Raw genomic sequence first — 23383 nt, forward strand, 5'->3', positions numbered from 1 at the left:
CTTAAAAATAAACAAAATACAATAGAAGACACATTTTTAATAATTGCTACAGTTAGATAAACTTTACAAATGCCATAATTTGGTGAAAAAACATATTTTTTAAAAAAAAATCAGATCTTATTATTTATTTATTATTTTTCATATAAAGTTATTTTTGTGAGAAAAAAAAAATAGTATTTCTTTTGGATGGTTTATAGTTAAAAGTGAGAAGAATAGGAATCAGAAAAGGCCAAAAAAAAAGGATGAAAAGTCAAATGAATGGACGGTGAAGATTAGGGAGTGAGATGTTGAGTTTGGAAAAGCCTCTTTTATTGGAGGAGCCTCAGTAGCTCCGACGCCGATGGCATTAAACGAAAGATGGTAGGCCACCTGCTTCACACCGCCAATTCTCTCATCTATTTCCCCAATGCCTATTTCGTTACTTCCAAAGCACAACAATAATAACAAACTCTCTTTCTTTCTGTACATTCTTCAGACATATTAAACTCCACCTTTTCTCCTCCCAACTTCAACTCCCCTCGTTCTCTTCTTCTTCCTTCTCCAATGGCTCCTCCTCCTCCCGTTAATCTCAAGCAATCTTCCTCCTCCGCTGCTCAAACCTTGACCGCCACTACTGGCCAGGAAGCTCGCCTTCTCGTTCGCGAGACTCTTCGAATTAGCGCCGGCTTAGCCTCTGCTCCACCCGATGTGTCGCCTTCCTCTCTGCCTTTGGTTTCCGGCCACCAGGCGAATCGGAAGCTCGGCTTGGTCGAGGACGAGTTCGTCGCCTCCAGTTTGAGATTGATTTGCTGTGAGGAACTCGATGGCCGCCGATGGCAGTACGTCGCAGAGAGTGATCCATCCGGTCGAAGCTTTAAGAAAGGATCGTTCCGAGCCCTCACCTTGCAAACTCCGCAACTCCCATTCGACGTCAGTTTCTTGCGATTTTTCCTTCGGGAATTCTTGCTGTTTCTTATTACTGTTTTTTTAAAAATTAGTTATGCGAATTTGGATTCTCGAGTTACTGTTGTAAAATTTTCTTAGTAAGTTTATTCTACTTGGGCAATATTATATTGCATTTGAGAAATGCGGTCCCAATTTGCGGTTTTGAAGTGAGTTTTGCTGCTATGGTTTAATAATGTACGGATATTTGAGTGCAGGGTTTGGTAGCATTTGTTAGATCCTATGTTGTTCCGGAGGGCTTCCCTGATAGTGTAACCCCATCCTACGTCCCCTATATGACATGGAGAGCTTTGAAGGTATGTATAAGTTTAATCATGTGAACTACCACACGAAAGTTTAAAAGAAAATAGATAATTGGAAAAATGTAGTTCTTGTAAATCTTGATAATAGTTGCTTTTTGGTGCCAATAAATGATACACTTTGTCATTCTTCCTATATGTGTTTCAGCACTTCTTTGGGGGAGCAATGGGTGTTTTTACAACTCAAACTCTTTTGAATTCAGTTGGTGTCTCCAGAAATAGGGCTACTCCTGGTGCTGTCGCTATTAATTGGATTCTCAAGGTAAGAGTGATACTGTACATTGCGACACTTTTATGGCTAAGCTTGTGAGTTAATGCTCTCTGCGAATTGATCTCAAGAACTTTCATTTTATATACTGGGTATTAATAACATTCATATAGTTTGGCAGAAGATTTCTTTTTGTTGCTGTAGCTTTAAGCTTTCCAAAACAATTGTGGTAAAAGGAATTTCTGGGAAGAACACTTTATCTGTCAAATAAGTTTGTGGATTCACCTTCCATATAACAAACTAATTATTGTTAACATATTCACTTGAAAGTAGACAATTTTGGATCTGATACTAATCTTACATCTTGGAATCCACCAGTATACCAATCCAGGTGTGCTGTGGAGAAGTAACCTTACGTGTATTATTTTGTGAATTAATTGGTTAATCATAGGGAATTTACTGAAACAGCTTAATCGGCATACAGTTAGCGCATCTTGATTACTATAACATACTTATACTGCAGATTATTGGCTTAATCTGGAGTTCTTTGTTTTGTGTTTTACTGACCTTCAATCATCCACTGGATTTTAGGAAGAAATAGCTAACTGAGAATTGTTTTCCTATGGTTGCAATTTATTATGCTCTAGTCCTGCTACACTCTTTCATGAGATAATCGATTATTGTCTATTGCTATTTTGAAATGTGAAAATGAATTGAATATATGAATGCAGGATGGTGCTGGTCGTGTTGGGAAAATGCTTTTTGCTCGGCAGGGAAAGAAATTTGATTATGATCTAAAACAGGTAGAATTAGCTTAAGTTGCTATCAAGCTTATGGTAAATAGTTACTGAACATGTGCTTATTAGTTGAGCTATCTTTTGGACATTATTATGTGATACAGCTGCGATTTGCTGGTGATCTTCTCATGGAGTTGGGTGCTGGTGTGGAGTTGGCAACTGCAACTGTGCCTCACCTTTTTCTTCCTTTGGCGTGTGCAGCTAATGTGGCAAAGGTTTTTAATAGTTTTCTATTAGCATCTTTTATGCATGATTGAGTTTGTTTTTTATCTTTAATATATTTTTTCCTGATAGAAAGTAGTATCTTTTTCCTGATAGAATGTTGCTGCTGTGACATCAACATCAACTCGTACACCCATTTACAAAGCCTTTGCTAAAGGAGAAAACATTGGAGATGTCACTGCTAAAGGAGAATGTGTTGGGAATATCGCAGACCTGGTATGCTTGTAAAACTTTAGATTCTTTTGTGGTTGAGTTTTATGCAAAAAAGAAGACTAAGATAACTTGGAAAACGTATGTTAAAGAGTGGTTAGAAAAAGACAATATGATGGTGAACCTAGGGATTTTTTTTAAAGCCCAACATAAAATTTATTATTTTTTTAAGAAGCTAATTATCTAGCTTTTAGATTATGTTGTCAACTGAATCAATACCTATGATTAAGCACGGCATGCGTGATAACTTTCCATGTGGTAGTGTGTCCAAGCTAACATCTTGAGCTTCTAGTTGTTTGTTTTCTTATTTTTAAATTGTTTTTAGAGGTTTATCTTTCTTTTGAGATTTTTAAGTTCCTTTTATCAACAATAGATTTGTGTATTAGCAAAAGAACTCTCGTCACATAGAATCTCAGCTGATTGAAAACAGATGAAACAAAGAACTCATTTATGGCATAGGGTTGGCATCACTTTCCTATTTAAAGTTAATAACTCTGCTAAAGCATTTTGAAAAACAAAACATGTCAATGATGTTATTGGAAGGAAGATATTCAGTAGACATGACAGATGGTAGTGCTATTGATATTGCTGAATTTTGAAATGCTAGTTTCAAATGTAGGAAAAGTTATGTATTATTATTGTTGTTGTTGTGAAAAAGTGAGGTGAGACACCAAATAGCTTATTCCAATGATTCAAGGGCATTCCAGGCCTTTTAATTGGCTGTGTACTTCTGGGACCAGGATTTATAGAAATCAAGCAGGAGTAGTAGGACCTTTTCAAACTTGCGATTTGTTAAATCTGTTAACACTTGTAGTGTACACTGTGAGGCTTATGTATAATATTTTTGGCTTTAAATTGATATTAAAGCACTGTATGTTTTTGAAGCTGGGAACTGGAATGAGCATTCTGATTTCTAAAAGAAATCCTTCGTTGGTGACTACATTTGCTTTGCTGTCATGTGGATATGTTCTCAGCTCTTACCAAGAGGTATAATTCATGTAGCTTATTTTCTTAGTATACTTAACTTTTATGTTGCGGTATATCAAATTTAATTTACAATTTTATTTCAAGACTATGTTTATATATATGTATATTAAAATTTTGATGGTATAAAATATTAGTAACGGGGTATATCTATTCTATTTGTTGTATGGTATATATTAGATTTATTTAGGTAATTTTATTTCAAAGTTATGTTTATATATTTTTAATTTAAATGGTATATCATTTTAATATTATACATAAGATTATATTTATTTATTTTAAATATGGAAAATTTTAGGTAGTAATTGTTTTAATCACTACCAGGAGGTATTTTTAGTATTTTTTTTTTTTGAAAAAAGAGCCAGAGGTCAAAAGAGACCTCTCAATAACATTGAGAACCCTCTCTTTTGGTGGAGGAGGAATGCCGTGGTAACAAAAAGGAAGAAAGAAACAAAGTTTGGGAAAAAACCTGACCCAGAAAAATTACGACCACAGATACACCCACTCCCTACACAAGTCCAAAAAGAAAACTCCCTCAAAACCTTTCGATCTATACACCCACGTAGCAACCCAAAATCTGATTTTATCCCAAAGAGAGTCCACAGAACAAGAGGACTCTTCAAAGATCCGACTATTTCTCTCCAACCAAATAACCCAAAAAGTGGCCAACACGGTACTTTGCCATAAACAAGCCATCCTCTTTCCTCCCTCTAACTGACACAGGAACAATTGCGCACAAGAGGAAGGCATACACCAAGAGACCTCGAACTCATTTAACACTTTACCCCCACAGAGCCCTGGAGAAAGAACACTCTAGAAATAAATGACCAATTGATTCACTCGTTTTTACAGCAAACACACCAATTTGGCGACATAATGAAAAGGTGTTCTCCTCTGCAAATTTCCATGGACACTTAACTTATCCAAGAATAACAACCAACCAAACACTTTAACTTTCGAAGGAACGACACTCTTCCATAACCTCTTAGCCCAAGACAACTCTGGACCTAAATGAGCATAGGTCAAACTATGAAGGGCAGTCTTGCACTTGAAAACTCCGCTATTGTCTGGAATCCAAATCCTCTTGTCCTCCAAAATTGACGGAAGATCCACAAACTTAAGCAAATGTAACAACTCAACCAAACTAGGAACCTTCCTCTCAAATAAATTCCTTCTGAATCTCAAGTCCCAACCTACGCCACCTGAGCTGCTAACATCCTCCACAACTACCATGTCTTTGATCAAAAAATTCGCGGCCTCGGACACCCTGAATAAATCAAGGAATTTCGACTTCAAGGAGCAATCACCAATCCAAACATCCTCCCAAAAACGAATCCTGTCGCCCCTTCCCACCTTAAAATAGACCAAGTGCCTATAATCCTCATACAAAGTCGTGATGTCTATCCTAGGACCACGAGCAAACAATCTCCCTCCATAATCTGTATCCCAGTTGCCCCCATCAACACCATACCTGCTTTTAACCACCCTATGCCACAAAGACATACTTTCCAAGGGAAACCGCCATAACCATTTCATGAGAAAAGCCTTGTTCCTCAACACCAAATTTCCAATTCCCAAACCATCGTGACTTCGAGATTTACAGACTTCTTGCCAGGATACCAAGTGGTCGACCCCTGATTGATCCGCACCTTCCCACAGAAAATCACGCATCAATTTCTCAATAAACCCCACCACACTCTTAGGGATACGAAAAAACGACAAGTAATACACTATAAAACCGAAGACAAAACTAATTGAATAAGAGTCAACCTACCACCTCTTGACAAAAAAGCACTCTTCCAGGAATCCAACCGTTTAGCACATTTAGAGATAACAGGCTCCCAAAACCCTTTGGAGCGAGGAGAAGCCCCCAAAGGAAGGCCCAAGTACTGTATTGGCCACTGGCCCACTTCACAACCAATCTCACTAGTTTGCCGATCTACTAACTCCTTATGCAGATTAATCCCCAACAACTGACATTTCTGCAAATTGATAGATAAACCAGACACAACGTTGAAGACCTTAAGAATATCCAAAAGCACAACCAAGGACTCCTCATCGTTAGCAAAAAAAATCGTATCTGCAAACTGAAGATGACTGACGTTGACTCTATCCTTTCCCACTATAAAACCTCTAAAACCCGAAACACTTTTAGCCTTATCAATCATTCTGCCCAAAACATCCGCTACCAAAGTAAACAAGAAGGGGACAAGGAATCCCCCTGGTGAAGACCCCTCGAACCTTTGAACTTTCCCCTTGGTCGCCCATTTAAAAAGACAGAAAAAGACGTGGAGGATAGACATCCACGCATCCACCTCCTCCAGACTTCGCCAAACCCTTTCTTTTCCAAAACTAAATCCAAGAAACCCCAATCCACACAATCATAAGCTTTAGTAAAATCAATTTTAAACACCCAACCTTTTCTACCCTTGCTCTTGTATTCCTCTACTGCCTCGTTTGCGATCAAAATTATGTCCAAATTCTGCCTACCCTCCACAAAAGCTCCTTGAGTTTCCGCAATTGTGTCTGAAAGAACTCCTCGAAGTCTATAAGCCAACACTTTTGAAATAGTTTTGTAAAGACTACTGACCAGACTAATAGGCCTATAGTCCCTATAAAAACGGGAGAAAAAGATTGTATTTTATTTCTGTGTATTTTACAACCTAACAAAGAGAGTATATATAGGGGAAATACAATTAATCATTCTAAAGAAATTGAAACGATTAGAGTACTAAATCATTGAATATTAAAAACAAAAACTATTCCTATACATAACTGTTAACTATTCCTATTCATAACTGTTAACACCCCCCTCAAGCTAGACTGTAGATATTGATTAGTCCAAGCTTGTTTACAAGAAAATCAAATACTCGTTCGGACAATCCCTTTGTGAGAATATCGGCTAGCTGTTGCTCTATATGTACATATCTAATACTTATGATTCCTCCATCAATCTTCTCTTTGATCAAGTGACGATCCACTTCTACATGTTTAGTTCGATCATGATGTACAGGATTATGTGCAATGCTGATGGTAGACTGATTATCACAATAAAGCTGAATGGGGGTTACATACTCAATTTTTAACTCCTCTAATAGGCGTTTAATCCAAATTGCTTCGCATACTCTATGGGCCATGGCTCTATATTCTGCCTATGCACTGCTCCTCCCAACTACCGTTTGCTTTTTACTTTGCCATGTAACTACATTACCCCAAACAATCGTACAATACCCAGATGTAGATTTTCTATCATCAACTGACCCAGCCCCATTTGCATCTGTGAACACTTTAATCTTCCTCTCGTTTGTCTTTTTGAAGAAAAGACCTTTACCTGGTGTTTGCTTGAGATACCTCATAATTCTATATACTGCATTGAGATGTTCCTGACAAGGATTATGCATATATTGGCTGACTAGACTTACCGCAAAGGCAATGTCAGGTCTAATATGTGAGAGGTAGATGAGCTTCCCTACTAGCTGTTGGTATCTCCCTTTGTCAACTGGACTTCCTTCAAACATTCTCCTCTTGTCTCCAAGCTCAATTGGAGTCTTGCTCTGCTTGCTACCAAGCATTCCTGTCTCCTTCAAGAGATTGAGAGTGTATTTCCTTTGGGACACAGAAATCCCTCTTTTGCTTCTAGCAAATTCTATTCCCAGAAAATACCTGAGAGCACCGAGATCATTGACTTCGAACTCCTTTGCCAACCTATCTTTAATCATACTCATCTCTTCAGTATAGTTGCCAGTAACAATTATGTTATCAACATACACGATCAGAACTGACATTTTCCCTTCGACTGAGTGTTTGATAAAGAGAGTACGGTCAGTCTGACCTTGCACGTATCCAAGCCCCTTGACAACCTTTAGAAAACGATTGAACCATGCTCGAGGAGATTGGTTTAGACCGTAGAGAGATTTGTTTAGTTTGCAGACTTTAGTTGAATTGAGAGATTCTTCAAAACCCGGAGGCTGACTCATGTACACCTTTTCTTCCAGCTCGCCATTTAAGAAAGCATTTTTTACATCGAGTTGATGCAATTCCCAATCCAAGTTGATTGCTAACGAGAGCAATACTCTGATAGTATTGAGTTTCGCAACTGGAGCGAATGTCTCAGTGTAGTCAATTCCATAAGTTTGAGTAAATCCCTTGGCAACTAATCGAGCTTTGTACCTCTCAATGGATCCATTTTCATTGTACTTGACTGTAAACACCCATTTGCACCCTATTATCTTCTTATCTGGTGGTAACTCGACCAATCTCCAAGTTCCATTATGTTCAAGTGCTTTAATCTCTTCGATAACTGTTGCCTTCCATTGAGGAGTATCAAGTGCTTCATTGATGTTCCTGGGAATCACAATATCTGATAGACTAGAGGTAAAAGCTTTAAATGGAGATGATAATTTTGAATAAGAGATGAATTTCGAAATAGGGTATTGAGTACAAGATCTAGCTAATTTTCTTAATGCAATAGGAATGTCTGGATCTGATTGAGTGTTTGAGGGAGAAGTACCTGAATCTTTTGCGGGAAGTGGTTCTATCACCGGATCGGGCTCTTGACTGTGATGAGGATTTGTGACTTGTTTATTTCTTCTGGAACACACCCGAATTTCTTTTTGTAAGTCTTTTCTTGGATTTGAAGAGAATGGAGTGTCTAGAAGTTTTTCTGGATCTGAAGAGAATGAAGTGTCTAGAAGTAATTCTAAACCCCACGACCACTGAGCTTCTTACTTGTGATGACTGCTTCAGGTGGGGGTGAAATATGGAACTTTTTCAAAAAAAGTTACATCACTTGAGATGTATGATTTTTTTGTGAGTGGACAATAGCAACGATAACCTTTTTGGGTAGGAGAATAACCTAGGAACACTGTTTTTATTGCTCTAGGATCAAGTTTACTACGATTGTGAGAGTGAACATGAATAAAGGCAGTGCAGCCAAAAACTTTGATTGGTAGAGAATTTGAAGAAGTGTGAGGATAGAGTGATTGAAGGACAGAATATGGTGTTTTGAATTGAGGGGGTCGACTTGGAAGGCGGTTAATGAGGTAAGTAGCAGTGAGAACAGCATCGCCCCAAAGATATTTTGGAACATGCATAGTGAACATGAGAGCACGGGCTACTTCTAAGAGGTGGCGATTTTTTCGTTCAGCAACCTTTCTGTTGCGGAGTATCGACACACGAACTTTGATGAACAATCCCATTTTGGAGAAGGTAGGGACCAAGAGTAGTATTGAAATATTCAGTCGCATTGTCGGTACGAAGTATTCTGATAGAGGTTTGAAATTGTGTTTGGATCATATGATGAAAGTTTTGAAAAACCTGACATGTATCAGACTTATGCTTAAGCAGATAAACCCAAGTAATACGTGTGTGGTCATCAATAAACGTAATAAACCAACACTTACCATGAGAAGTAGAGACCTTGGAGGGTCCCCAAACATCACTATGAACAAGAGAGAAAGGACTAGAAGGTGTATACAACCTTGGAGGAAATGAAACACATGTATGTTTGGCAAATTGACAGATATCGCATTGAAATTCAGCAACCTTTTTATTGATAAATAAAGATGGAAACAGATGTTTTAAATATAAAAAACTTGGATGCCCAAGTCGACAATGCCATAACATAATGGTGTTAAAATTGGAAGAAGAAACAGAGTTTGAAACATAAGTAGAAAAAGAACTTGGAACTTTGTTGATTGGATGTTGTCTATCGAAGAAATAAAGTCCGTCACGAATCCTGGCACTGCCAATTGTCCTCCTTGATGATAGATCTTGAAATTGGTAAGATTTGGACACAAATTTAGCAAGGCAATTGTTATTGGAAGTCAATTTGTGAACAGAAATTAAATTGCACTTCAAAGAAGGAACATAAAAAATTGATAGAAGTAAATCAGTAGACAATTTAATGGTGCCAATTCCTACAATAGGGGGTTGAGTGCCATCTGCAATCTTGACACTAGTTTTTGTCGAACAGGGACAATAAGAATCAAACAAATGAGATGAACCTGTCATGTGATCTGTTGCACTGGAATTGATTATCCACGGAGTTTGGGCAGCGGAAGAGAAATTACTGGAATGTGCCACTGAAGCACTATGAGATTCGGATCTAGATTTGGGTGCCATGGAAGATCGACTCAAGAGAGTATACAACTGTTCAATTTGTGCATTAGTGAAGGAAGGGACAACAGTATTTTTAGTTTCACTTTGAACTTGGTTGGCTTTTTTGTCATTCTGGCGACGAGGAGTCCAGTATGGTGGTTTTCCGTGAATTTCCCAACAGGTAGACCGGGTGTGACCATGACGTTGGCAATGATCACACCAAGGTCTATCGCCCTTACGGATAGGTCGAAGATCAGGATTGGATTTGCCAGATGGTGGTGGACTAGTTTTGGAAAGAAGAGCCGAACTTTCAATAGATTGTAGTTCTGGGTTAGTGAGCATGACTCGACGGCGTGCTTCTTCACGTTTGACCTCAGAGAATGCTTCTTCAGTATCAGGAAATGGAGAGCGACTAACTAGGCGACTTCTTACTTCATCCAAATTGCTGTTCAACCCAGTAAGAAACTCAAAGACGCGTTCTTTCTCTAATTGTTGTCGCTGGATTGTGGTGCAGTCAACACATAGTGGTGTGGTATCCAGATACAGATCAAGTTCCTGCCATAAGTCTTGTAAATCTGAAAAATATTGGGTAACTGTTTGATTACCTTGCTTGATCTCTTTGAGTTTGGTGTGGATCTCAAAAATTTGAGAAGCATTACCAAGGTCAGAATACATTTTTCCGGCAGCATCCCACACTTCTTTAGCAGTCTTAAAGAATAAATATCTGCCACTAATTTTATGATCCATTGAATTAATTAGCCTTGCAAGTACTATAGAATTTTTAGCTTGCCATACCTTGTACGTAGGGTCAGTGGAAGATGGTGCCGGGAGATCACCGGTGATGTACCTAAGTTTCCCACGTTCACAAATGACGAGTTTGATTGACTGGGCCCACTGAAGGTAATTTTTTTCCATCAAGTTTATGGGCTGTAATATGAAGAGTTATTGTCATAGCTGTACAGAGAGCCTGTAGAACCACCAGATTGAGTTTGTGATGGAGGAATAGATCCTCTGGTTTGAGAAGAAACTTTGTCACTAGTCGACATTATTGGGCTGAACAACGTCTAAGCAATTTTTGAAAAAAATTGGCTTAGGCCTAGAACAGTTGGGCTTTAGTCCAAAGGAGGTGATAACAATTTCTGAAAAAATGGGCTTGGGCCTAGAACAGTTGGGCTTTGGTCCAAAGGAGGTGAGACTAAGACACCAAGGAAACGAAGGGACGGAGCTTCGTTTGGACAAATTGCAGGTTTGGGGCAGGTGTTGAACGACTTCGCCAGAATGCTTGGAACGTCACTGGATTGCTTCGTCGGAGTGCCTGGAATGTCGCTGGACTACTTCGGGACGTGCGACTGGAAGGAGGGGGTGCTGGAGAGAGACGACCTCACCTAGAGCGCGTTTGAACGTCGTCGGAGAGCAAAGGAACGACCGCAGAAAGAATGGAAAAAAACAAAGAGTGGTGGAGAGAGAGGGAATCGAGAGCCTTAATTCTCTGATACCAAATAAAAACTGGAGAAAAAGATTGTATTTTATTTCGGTGAATTTTACAACCTAACAAAGAGAGTATATATATAGGGGAAATACAATTAATCATTCTAAAGAAACTGAAACGATTAGAGTACTAAATCAATGAAATATTAAAAACATATTGTTCACGTTAAACGAAAACTGTTCATGAGTCGAGAACACTGAAGAGCCCGTTAGTAGGGCTTATAGTGAGGTTGTACCCCAGGGAGAGAGTGTAGTGAGAGAGAGAGTGTATGTCCAGTTCTAGAGCGCACCATAACCCTACTGGTTATGGGAAGAAATATGCCCATTTCCCCACTGGATATGGACAAAAATCTGTTTCGGGGGATCCCTTTTTGTCCTCTGCTTAGAGGTATTGGAGTTTTCGTACTGCCTTCAAGGTGTTTATGTTAACCCTCTCTAGGGATGGTGGATCAGTAAGGATTTGCGAGAGGACAAGGCTATCTGGTTATGAGATATCTCTATCTTTAGACGCATCTTTGTGGCTGTTAGAAGAAGTAGAATGGTTGATTGATGCTAAAGCTAACCTTAGGGTTAATCGGAGGAGAACTTACAGGAATATTTCCATGAGGGTGTTGCTGGAATGTGTTCAAAATGTTAGAGGAGTTTTTTTGAAAATCTCTGTCCTCATTAACAGTGCCTTCAAATCGATTATAATCCTGGAGGAGGACCTTGCTCAGGGATGGAAAGGTTTAGCGGATTGTCTGAGTCAACTGGTTAGGAAGAAAGGATCTTATTCACAAGGAGAGCTCGGCAGAAGGGTGGATAAAAAAGCCTCCTGGGCTTCCATCGTTAAAGGTAATTCCAAGGAATTAATCAGGGCTGAGAAGGAAGAGGCAGTTACACCGGAAAATGTTTTTTTGCATGAAAGACAATCAATGGTAACAGGGGTTGAGGCATGTTTCGACTGGCGGTTGGCTGTTTTCATGTTCAGAACGAACAGTCGGTCACCTTGGGCGGCTGTTCACGAGGGAGTCCAAAGCTGGTGGGGGAATAAGCTATGTGTTTCGCATTTCTCAGACGATAGGGCTTTAATCTGGTGTGCAAATGAGATGGAGCAGGAGAGGTTGGTTTCCACAGGCTCGATTACCATTCCCGGAGTGTCAACAGTCTCTTTTGCTAAATGGAGTTGGAGAAATCAGTTGTTGGACAGGAAATTATCTTGCAATCATGATTGGATTGGTGTAGAAGGTAACCCCCTGAATTTTTGGAATCACCATGTTTTCAAGATGATAGGTTCAATCTGTGGTGGGCTTTTAGCCATAGACAAGAATTCTTTGGAAGGGAAGAACTGTTTCTGTGCCTTTATTAAAGTCATTGGGGATGCTTCTGGTTTTGTTCCTAGCAGTATTTCCATCCCGTATGAGGGCGACATGCTTACCTTGCGTCTGGTTAAGCATCGAGGGAAGAAGTTTCAGCCGGTCAGTAAATTTTGGGTGAAGAAATCGGCCAGGGAGTCTCTGTTGGGATTGGGTTCCGAAGCAGGTATTATGGTGGAGGAGAAGTCGGGGCCCGACTGTGAGAAGGAGAAGAAGTTCGGGGAAGATGAGGAGATTGGAGGCGGAGCCATGGTGGTCATGGGCGGCCGGAAACTGCAATCAGCAGGGACAGGAGCTCCGCCATTCTTCGGCGACATTAAAGAGACTACAATCTCATCCCGTATTTCTTGCTTGCCATTACAGAATATTTATAATAGATTAAATTCTGATTTATCTATTAAGTTTAGAGGGCTGGCCAGCACGTGCTCCAATTTCAAAAAGCAATCTACGATTCAATGCTTTAAAAAAATAAAAGAAACAGATAAGAAGGTGGATTGCTTTTGGTCTTCCACGTGCACTATTGTGAAGGAGAATTTTGGCTTTAATAATATATATATTGATGGTATAAATAAGAGCTCTTTTTCAGTCAATAATTTCGGCTGGTCTTTGACTTTGGAGGGTGGGCTATACTCATTAAAAGTAGACTTCAGCTCTTTTTGGGCTCTCTTCAATCCAAGATTGATATCTAAATGTTTGGGCCAGCTAGCTTTTAGTAAGCCCAATTCAAGTTATAAATTGGGATTCACACTTGGGCACATGCAAAGACCACGTACTTCTCTCTCAAAAGGATCTATCACGTTTTGGGATGACACATCTCCTAGGCCTACTCCAAGGAAACACAGTGTGTTGCTGGAAAGTCTATACCCGGAAACATCCTCAATCTTGTCCAAGAAGTTCTTTACTAGTTGAGGAATGGGAAGAGGGGACTAATATTAAGGACATGATTATGGAAGAGGATGACTTCATTTGTCCGGTGTTTGATGAGCTAGAGTCTGGTAGTTCGGACGATGACATTGAGGAAAATGATTCAGAGGGCGAAAGAAGGGAAGGGGAGGATATTGTTTTTTTGGGGGGCTGTCTGTGGAATGAAGGGAAAAAGGAAGAAGACTACGAGGTCTGTGAAACTAATAAGGATGAGGGAGTGAGGTTGAATTTGACCGAGCCTTTAGCTATCAACAAAGGGGATCCTATGCAAGGGAGGATAGGGGATCATGGGAGTAAGCTGGGGATGGAAGAGGTTGAGTCTTCTAGGCTCCTTACAGCCATGGATTCATTAGGAATTTCGGTGTATCCAAACGGTGTGGGGGAGAAGGAGGAAGGAGATTCTATTAGTCTTTCTCAGAGAAGCTATCGTGAACTTAGAAAATTGAGTTTCAATGTTAATTATGAAAAGAGGAAGAAGAGAGGAGTGGGGTGCAATAGGGATTTATGAAGATTCTGTCTTGGAATGTGGGGGGGTGTGGCAATAGGGATAAACGGAAGGCGATTAAAGAAACTATTTGTAAAGTTAGTCCAGATATTATCGTGCTTCAGGAGGTGAAAAGGGACAAAATAGACAGAAGCTTCGCGGGGAGCATTTGGCGATCCAGATTTAGGGCTTGGATTTATCAGCAGGCTACAGGTCGATCGGGAGGTACTTTAGTGGCTTGGGACACAAGAGCGGTATCTGTTATTGATTCTTTAGTGGGAGACTTCTCCGTTTCTGTTTGTATTACGGCAGAGGGGAAGAATCCTTGGTGGTTTACTGGTGTGTATGGGCCAGTGGTGTACGGAAAAAGAGATAGTTTTTGGGATGAGTTATCAGGCTTGAGTACTATTTGTGGTGATGAGTGGTGTGTGGGGGGCGACTTTAATGTAGTCAGAAAGGTGGATGAGAAATTGAATAGTGAGTCTAATACCAGAAGTATGAAGAGGTTTGATGCACTGATAAGAGAGTTAAAATTAATCGACCCAAACCTTCAGAATGGTCGTTTCACGTGGTCAAATTATAGACAGAATCCTATTTGTTGTAGACTGGACAAATTCCTGTACACTCCGGCTTGGTCAGGATTATACTCTTTTGTTCGGCAGGAAGTGTTGGTTTGTGTTGTGTCGGATCACAGTCCAGTGGTGTTGGACTCAAACCCACCCTCTTGGGGGCCAAGTCCGTTCAGATTTGATAATGCTTGGTTGGACCATAAGGATTTTCCTAGCCTTTTCAAGAAGTGGTGGGGTCTGGCCAAGGGGCATGGGTGGCCTGGGTATCAGTTTATGTGCAAGTTAGACTTGGTCAGAGACAGAATAAAGAAGTGGAGCCGGGAAGCATTTCGTTTAAGAATGGATTCTAAACAGTCGATGGAAAGGAGGTTGGTCGCTTTGGATAGAATAGAGGAAGGGGGTCTATGGAATGAACAATTTTGTCAGGAACGCTCAAAGTTGAAAAAAGAATGGCAGCAATTGATCTTGGAGGAAGAGAGAAGTGTGTGGCTTAAGTCCAAGTGTCAATGGGCAAGGGAAGGGGATGCCAATTCCAAGCTCTTTCACAACATTCTTAGTGCTCGGAAAGCTAAAACTTCATTTCAAGGATAGAGCAAGATGATGGAACTGTTTTGGTTGATGACGTTGATATTGAAAAGGCTATTGTGGGTTTTTTTTCTTCCTTGTATACGTCGGTCTACAGGAAATGGATTGGGGTGGACGGGATCTCTTGGGAACCTATTCCGTCTGTGTTGGCTTCTTTGATTGAGCGGCCATTTTCTGAGGATGAGTTAAGACAGGCAGTGTTTGATTGTGATGGGTCCAAGGCTCCGGGGCCAGATGGTTTCTCCATGGCTGTTTATCAGAAAAATTGGGACACAGTCAAAGGCGATCTGATGAACGTCTTGGAAGGTTTCTTTAAGGATGGAATTATTCAAGGGAGAGCCAATGAAACTTACATTTGCTTATTCCTAAGAAAATTAATAGTTGTCGTGTGAAGGATTATAGACCTATCAGTCCTGTCACTAGCTTGTATAAAATCATCTCTAAAGTGTTGGCTTGTAGACTTCGAGGTGTTTTGGCTGATACAATAGCAGATTCTCAAGGAGCTTTTGTGGAGGGTAGGTAGATTTTGGACACTGTTTTGGTTGCAAATGAGGCGGTTGAGGAGTACAGGAGTAAGGGTAAAAAGGGTTGGGTCTTCAAAATTGACTTTACAAAGGCTTATGATTGTGTGGATTGGGGTTTTTTGGATTTTGTTCTGCAGAAAAAAGGTTTTGGAGAAGTTTGGAGGCGGTGGATGCAAGGATGTCTGTCATCTACGTCTTTCTCTGTGTTTTTAAATGGGCGTCCTAGGGGTAAATTTAAGGGATCGAGGGGTCTTCGTCAAGGGGATTCCTTGTCCCCTTTCTTGTTCACGTTGGTGGTGGATGTTTTGGGAAGAATGATTGATAGGGCTAAGAGTAGTTTGGCTTTTAGAGGATTTACAGTGGGAAGTGATGGAGTTGATGTTAGCCATCTTCAATTTGCAGACGACACAATTTTCTTTGTTAATGATGATGAGTCACTGGGGGTGCTCCTTGACATCTTGAAGGTCTTTAGTGAGGTGTCTGGGCTATCTATTAATTTGCAGAAGTGTCAATTGTTGGGGATTAATTTGCCCGAGGAGGTCGTGGATCTTCGGGCAAGTGAGATAGGTTGTGAAGTGGGCCAATGGCCTATTCAGTACTTGGGACTTCCTTTGGGAGGCTCACCAAGAACCAAAGTGTTTTGGGAACCAGTGATGTCAAAATGCATTAAGCGGCTGGATGGATGGAAGAGTGCTTTTCTGTCTCGCGGTGGAAGGTTGACTCTTATTCAGTCAATCTTGTCTTCTATTCCGATTTACTATCTTTCCCTTTTTCGGATTCCAAAGAATGTGGCAAGGAGTATAGAGAAAGTTATGAGAGACTTTCTGTGGGAGGGAGCAGATGGTTCGGGGGACGATCATTTGGTTTCTTGGCAAGAAGTCTGTAAGTCTCGAAATTATGGAGGGCTGGGAATTGGGAATATTGAGAAACGGAACAAGGCCTTTCTTATGAAATGGTTATGGCGCTTTCCTTTAGAAAGAAAGGCTTTATGGTATAAGGTGGTGAAGAGTAGGTATGGATTAGATGAGAGTCATTGGGATACGGGAGGAGGGAGAAGATTGTCGGTTCGTGGTCCGTGGAGGGATATTGCGGCATTGTATGAGGAGTACAGGAAAATGGTTTGTTTTAAGGTGGGGAAGGGCGATAGGATTCGGTTTTGGGAGGATGTTTGGCTTGGAGAAGATACATTGAAGTCTCGTTTCCCGGATTTATTCTTGGTTTCCATGGCAAAGAATTGTGCGATTAAAGATTTGGCAGTCTTGGGCGGGGAAGGGAGAGGGGGGTCCTTAGGTTGGAATTTGCGGTTCAGAAGGAACTTGTTAGATAGGGAGGTGGCTAATTTCGCTCAATTGATGCATATGCTTCAGGTGGTGACTCTCCCATTGATTTTGGAGGACAGAAGGAATTGGAATCTGGATACCAGTGGAGTTTTTAATTGTAAGTCCGCCTTCCATTCCTTGAGCTATGCTCATTTAGGCCCAGAGTTGGATTGGGCTAAGTTTTTGTGGAGGAGTGTTGCTCCGTATAAAGTTAAACTGTTTGATTGGTTGTTATTCTTGGATAAGGTGAGCGTTCACGAGAATTTACAGAGGCCTATCTTTCGCCAAATTGGTGCGTCTGCTGTAAAAATGAAGTAGAATCAGTTCGTCATCTTTTCTTAGATTGTCTCCTTGCAAGGGGGGTGTGGTTAAAAGTACTGGCAGAGTTCGGGGTCTCTTGGTGTATGCCGTCTTCTTGTTCTCAACTGTTCCTGTCCAATCTGGGGGGCGGGCGAAGGATGGTTCGTTTGTGGTAGAGTACAGTTTTGGCGACTTATTGGGCAATTTGGCTCGAAAGGAATAGTAGAATCTTTGAAGATGTCTCTTCTGTAGTGGACAGCCTTTGGGATAAAATCAAGTTCTGGGTGGCCACTTGGGTGTATAGAACGACAGACTTTGACGGTTTGTCTTTTTTGGATCTTTGTAGGGAGTGGAGTAGTCTATGGGCGCATTAGAGTTTGTTGAGTGTGAGTCCTTGGGTGTTGTCTTGATAATGTTTGTTTATTTTTGTTCGTTTGAGTTGTTTTTTTTTTGTCACTACGGTATTCCTCCGCCATAAGTGAGGGTTCTCAATTTATTTGAGAAGAGGTCACTCCATGACCTCTGTCTCTTTTTCAAAAAAAAAAATGAAATATTAAAAACAGAAACTATTCCTATTCACAACTGTTAACTATTCCTATTCATAACTGTTAATAGTCCCTCACCCAACAGATGGGTATTTTTAGTTTTTTTGGTATATGGATAGGTTGTAACTTTTATTTTTTTATGTGATGGTGTATAATATAGTTAGATGAGACATCCCACAAATTTTCAGAAAATCTTGGATAATTTAAGATGTCGAAATCATGATTTAATTAGTCTACTGCATGCGCGTATAAATATTGAAACAAGCACACTTGCAATAAGCTATTCAAATCTTGATTTCAGCATTTTAAATTATTTGAAATTTCTTGAAATTTGTGGGAAGTCTCCAGTAACTACATTATACATCGTCATGTAAAAAAATTAGAGTTACAATTTATTTATGTACAAAAAATACTAAATATACCTATAGGTAGTGATTAAAAATAATCACTACTATAGTGGTACCCTTTAAATATTGGTGGTATATTATATCATAGAGCACGGTATATCTATTTGGGTCTCTACCATGGCATAGAGTGGTGTACCATCCTGGTATATCTTTCCTATAATTTTTTTTATTCTTGGTATATTATTTTAATCATTGGTGTATATATATCATTTATTGTTTCCATGTTCTCAATTCTCTTGCCTCTACTATTTTTTCTTCTTCATATTGCAATTATTTGTTTTTGCAGGTTAAATCTGTTGTGTTGCATACGTTGAACCGGGCAAGATTTACTGTTGCTGTAGAGTCCTTCCTGAAGACAGGTAACATACAATGTGCAATAGGGATGTGCACATATTTATGTTTTCAGTTGATCTATTTTTCTTTTAAACTTCCTTGTTTTGTCCATTCGTGAGAGTTTCATTGGGAGCTCAAGTACAAGCTACTGATGGATATCTTATCTGCTTTGTATTGTAGGACGTGTACCTTCATTAAAGGAGGGGAACAAGAATGAAAACATATTTAGTTTCCCATGGTTGAAAGAGAGCCATGTAGTTCTTGGTATGTTTAAGTAATATGCTGATAGAACATGCCTCTTATTTGTGATCTACGACTTAGTAGATCTTGATTTGAACCTCATTCATTTTAAATTGCATGCAGGTCCAAGATTTAAAGATGCATTCCAAGACCCAGGGGCATATCTTTCTGTAGAGCCTTTCTTTGAGGTGTGTTTGCGTGTCTCTTTCTTTTTTCTTGTGAGAATTTCTCTTTCCCAAGTCTCAGCCTCTATCTTTCTACCTCCCCAAAATCATGTTCAGCCGAACTCAATGGTACTTTTGAAGTAGTTATTCTTGACCAATCCTATGTTTCTCAAAAATATGTTATGGTCTCTGAATTGATGACAGAGGGAGAAATATATTGTTACATACAATCCATCAAAGGATCAAGTATATGCGTTGCTAAAGGACCAAGCAAAGCCAGATGACATCCTGAAGGCAGCCTTTCATGTGAGACATGCAACTTAGTTTTTCTGTCTATCTGAAAGAGATGAATATTAAGGATCAAATGTTGTTTAATATGCATGTTACATTCCATTACAGGCTCATGTACTTTCTCATTTCATACATTCATCATTCCGGGGCCGGTCTATGTCTCAAAAGAGGAAAGATGGTAATTCGAACACTATGCCCACCACACCAGTTGATCTAGAGGCTCAAATTGTGGAGTCATGTAGGATAGTCTCGGCATCATATGTGCTTTTCAAGCATAAAGCTGCAGAGCAGGTAAACATCATTTAACATGTTAGCTATAGTTTATATCCTAATTAGTTGTCTATATAATTTATTTCTTTATTAGTTGGCTTTTTATACTCATACCTTCTGTGCATTCTAAGCATTCAAAGCTAAATACTGACCTAGCTTATTGCTGGCTAGTAACCCAGTTTGGACTTTAGCTTTAATGTGTTTTGCAATGTGAAGGGAGTTCATCCAGTGTCCTTTCCCTGATCACTATGCTATATATGTTGGAAATTGATCCTTGATTGCTACACCCTTGCAATTTCTGACAATACTCTGCAACCTTAAAAAACCTACGATCCTTTCCTACATGTGGAACATGGATTAGGGACAACAATTTTACCCACCACTGCTTTTTGGTACTTGCCTCTAAATCACATTGAATTCTACATGTTGAAATGGGTAATTGCTTTTCATTGAGTTTTCATCTAAATTACATTAGAGGGAAATCTTCAACGTTGTGCTGTCGAATTTGATCAAAAGTTAGCAAAAAAAAAAAAAAAAAAAAAAATCTCAGAACCTAACCAAATTTCCATTTTTGAACAATTACCAAAAAGTTGCCCACAAAGTCATGAATAGAACAGTTTGAAATATCTTTTCTATATAAAAAGTGTGCAGATAACGGAAATTATTGGTTTTAACGGTTTGATTTGTTAGTTTTAACAGAATATTTTAAATATTTAACAGAATATACTTTTAAAACTAATAGAAATAAATATTTATTAATTATATTAATATAAATTCTAATTCAAATTCAAATATTATAAAATATTATAATTATAATAATATGTAATACATGACTAGATATTTAATAATTATATTAATATAAATTTAAATGTTATAAATTTTTATTATTATAATAATATTTAATACAAAAATAAATATTTAATACTTATATTAATATAAATTTAAATATTATAAAATATCATCATAACAATAATATATAATACATAATGTTAATTTTTATTAATTTTTTTTATTTATATTTAACAATAGGTTAACATATTATATATATTTAAAAAGAAACCATAAACATTGATATGTTTATTTTATTATTCTATATATATATTATTATTTATTTATTTGAAATTTATATGACAATGATACAAATTTAATAAAAATAATTAATAAATTTTATAAATAAAATTAAGCAAACGTGGCTTGTTACTTGTATCTAGTATATACATATATATATATATATATTTATGCTTTAAAAATATATTGACCTAATGATTTTTTTATTCGCAAATGTTAAAAAAATTTGATGAAATGGTGAGAAGATTGGGGCATAAGGCTGTGAGAGAGAAAGAGGAGAGATACCGTGTTAGAATAATGAAAGGGGTAATTGTGTCCGAAATAGTTTTTCAAGCATATTTTTTCAAATAATATGATTAATGGGTATATTTTTCAATAGGGGTACTCTTGATGCATATAAATTCAAATTTCTATCATCATAAGATTACTAGTGGATATCCGAATCCCATGGCGGGAAATACCCAACATGCCCTCTTAAACAGTGCAGCCTGCAGGGAAGAGCAGTGTTTTCCCAGCCGTGGGTAGGATAGGCATGCTCATCTTGAACTCACTGTTGTCAGCCCTAACATGGCTGCTTGGTCAGTTACCCCCACTTAAAAACTTTGAACATTAACTGAAAACGAAAGAGGAAAATGGGTCTATTAGCAAATTGGTTTAATTTTGTCTCTTTTTTACTAGATGTTTGTATGTTTTCAAATTTTATAGCAAAATGGTCGGTATATCAGTAAATATAAAAAGCAGAATATGTTAGTACAAAAGCTGACATGCTTACTATATAACTGACGCAAGTATACCTGTGATATAAATATGCTGAATGTAGAAGTAAATGTACTTTCATTTAGCTATTAAAAAAATGGGATACATACTAAAATGAAGTGTAAAAAAGTGAACCATCATAATTTTTTTATTTTTTTTAAAAATTGTTTACCCTTGAATTGCAAAGTCTTTTTAGGCTTAGTGTTGTCTAGGTTTTGCTTAAATGCTTGGCAATTCAGGTTTAATTATTCGGACATTTTGCTATGGTTTTTTTTTTCTTTTTCAAATCATTATAGTTATTATTATTAGCTCAAATGATTGGATTTGTGGGTGGTTCAAAGCTCAAGTCTCTATATTTTATGTTATAAAAGGACTCTGGATTTTACAGTTGTATGCAATTAAAAAGTATGCCGGGTCTTTTGTTAAACGAGACCATGACCTTTCCCTTTTGCTAGGTACTTGGATTGATCATAATGAACTCTTACGCCAAATAAGTTCTAGTTGACCTGTAGTCATAGGCATAGTTGGTACTACACATCTCCTCATATAAAAATGAGGTCCAAGTTCAAATCCCCACTTCCCCAATGTCAAAAGAAAAAAAAGTTCTAATTGACCTATATATGATGATTTACATATTATGATGGTTACATATCTCTCCTTGACGTGGTTAATATATCAAAATGTTTTGTAGGGTTGGACAATGTCAGAATCTTTACTTAATCCAGGTCGTGCTCGTTTATGTTAGAGTGATTAACTGGGAAAGAGACGCTGAGGCTGCTGTTCTATACTCGGTTGAATGCGATTTGATGGGTGGGAATTTTTTTGATAAGGAGTACCTGCACCAGATCAATGGGATTATGAGAACCATGTCTCCTATGAAGCCAATGAGCTATCTCTCCTCTTCGTTTGCTCTTTGTTCAGTTGAACATGGATGGAGACCGCATGTTATAATGTTAGTATAGAAATAGCTTAATTGTAGATAGCACGTGTTAGTGCATATATAGCAACTTCTTTCTTTTCTTGCTAGGAGGTTTTCAATTCTCATTTTGTTTCGAGTTTTCCGGGCTTTTTTCTTTTATATATATATATATATATATATTCTTTTCTACGTCACAGCAAAAACATTATATATATTGTATTATACATAGAAATCAGTTTTCAAGTCAATGAGTTTCTTTATCCTTATTCCTCATTAACGCGGAGTTGTAACTTATTCCAACATTAGGGAGCTCAATTATGAGCCTTGGAACTCCAAAAGCAGCAAATAATTTTTTTTTGGATCAAACTGTTCATTTCTGCAGCTGTAAAAGAGCACGCATGCGTGTCATAATTTTTTTTCTTTCATTTTCTTCTTTATGGGTCTTTGTTCTGAAGAGTTGTGTATGGTTAGGTCAAGGTCGTTCCCCCTATTACCTCTTGTGGCATAGAACAGTCATGGTCTACTGTTTGTTGTCAGCTGTCTCTGACATGTCTACTTTGTCCTGTATATTTTTTTGCGAAGCAACTTTGTGTTGTATATAGTGACTGATATTTTTGCCTCAAGTAAATAGTGTGTTTGATTGCTATCATTTACAGAGCATGCAGTGCAGGTAATTGCTGGTTAATACAATTCTATTTAGAATAATTCTCATTTGTGTAGCATGACGTTTAATTTCATCATTTACAGGAGGGATTTTATTAATATAATTTGAATTGGCTATTTTATAAAGGAAATTTCATTTTTTATGCTTGATAGCCTCTAATATTACCACTATTCACTATTCACTTTCATTTTGATGCCAAACATTTCCCATCTACTTAAAATACTCTTTCCATTATATTAAGAAGACCAAAACTCTCTCTTCTTCTTTCTTCTCTCATGAAACCCTTACCAAAACTTACGGTGAGTGTCAAAGTTCTTGTTGAAGTCGTTGTTAGTCATCTCCATTGTCTCTGTAAAGATCTTAGTATCAAAGACCATCTATTTGGAGAGATTTTGGAAGAGAGAAATCATGGGTAAG

At 38.3% G+C, this 23383-nt stretch overlaps 1 protein-coding gene across 1 annotated transcript; it reads left to right on the forward strand.

Annotated features, from left to right (window-relative positions):
* The first annotated feature begins 332 nt into the window (after positions 1-332).
* LOC133800822 (protein root UVB sensitive 6) lies at positions 333-22951 on the forward strand. The gene is made up of 13 exons (XM_062238891.1): positions 333-909; positions 1140-1238; positions 1390-1503; positions 2181-2252; positions 2351-2461; positions 2565-2684; positions 3564-3665; positions 18548-18620; positions 18775-18858; positions 18958-19022; positions 19203-19304; positions 19398-19580; positions 22075-22951. The coding sequence occupies exons 1-13, from the start codon at positions 544-546 to the stop codon at positions 22126-22128; spliced, it is 1545 nt and encodes a 514-aa protein (XP_062094875.1). The 5' UTR covers positions 333-543; the 3' UTR covers positions 22129-22951.
* The last annotated feature ends 432 nt before the right edge of the window (positions 22952-23383 follow it).

This window comes from Humulus lupulus, chromosome 1 (assembly GCF_963169125.1).
Source record: "Humulus lupulus chromosome 1, drHumLupu1.1, whole genome shotgun sequence".
NCBI lineage: Eukaryota > Viridiplantae > Streptophyta > Magnoliopsida > Rosales > Cannabaceae > Humulus > Humulus lupulus.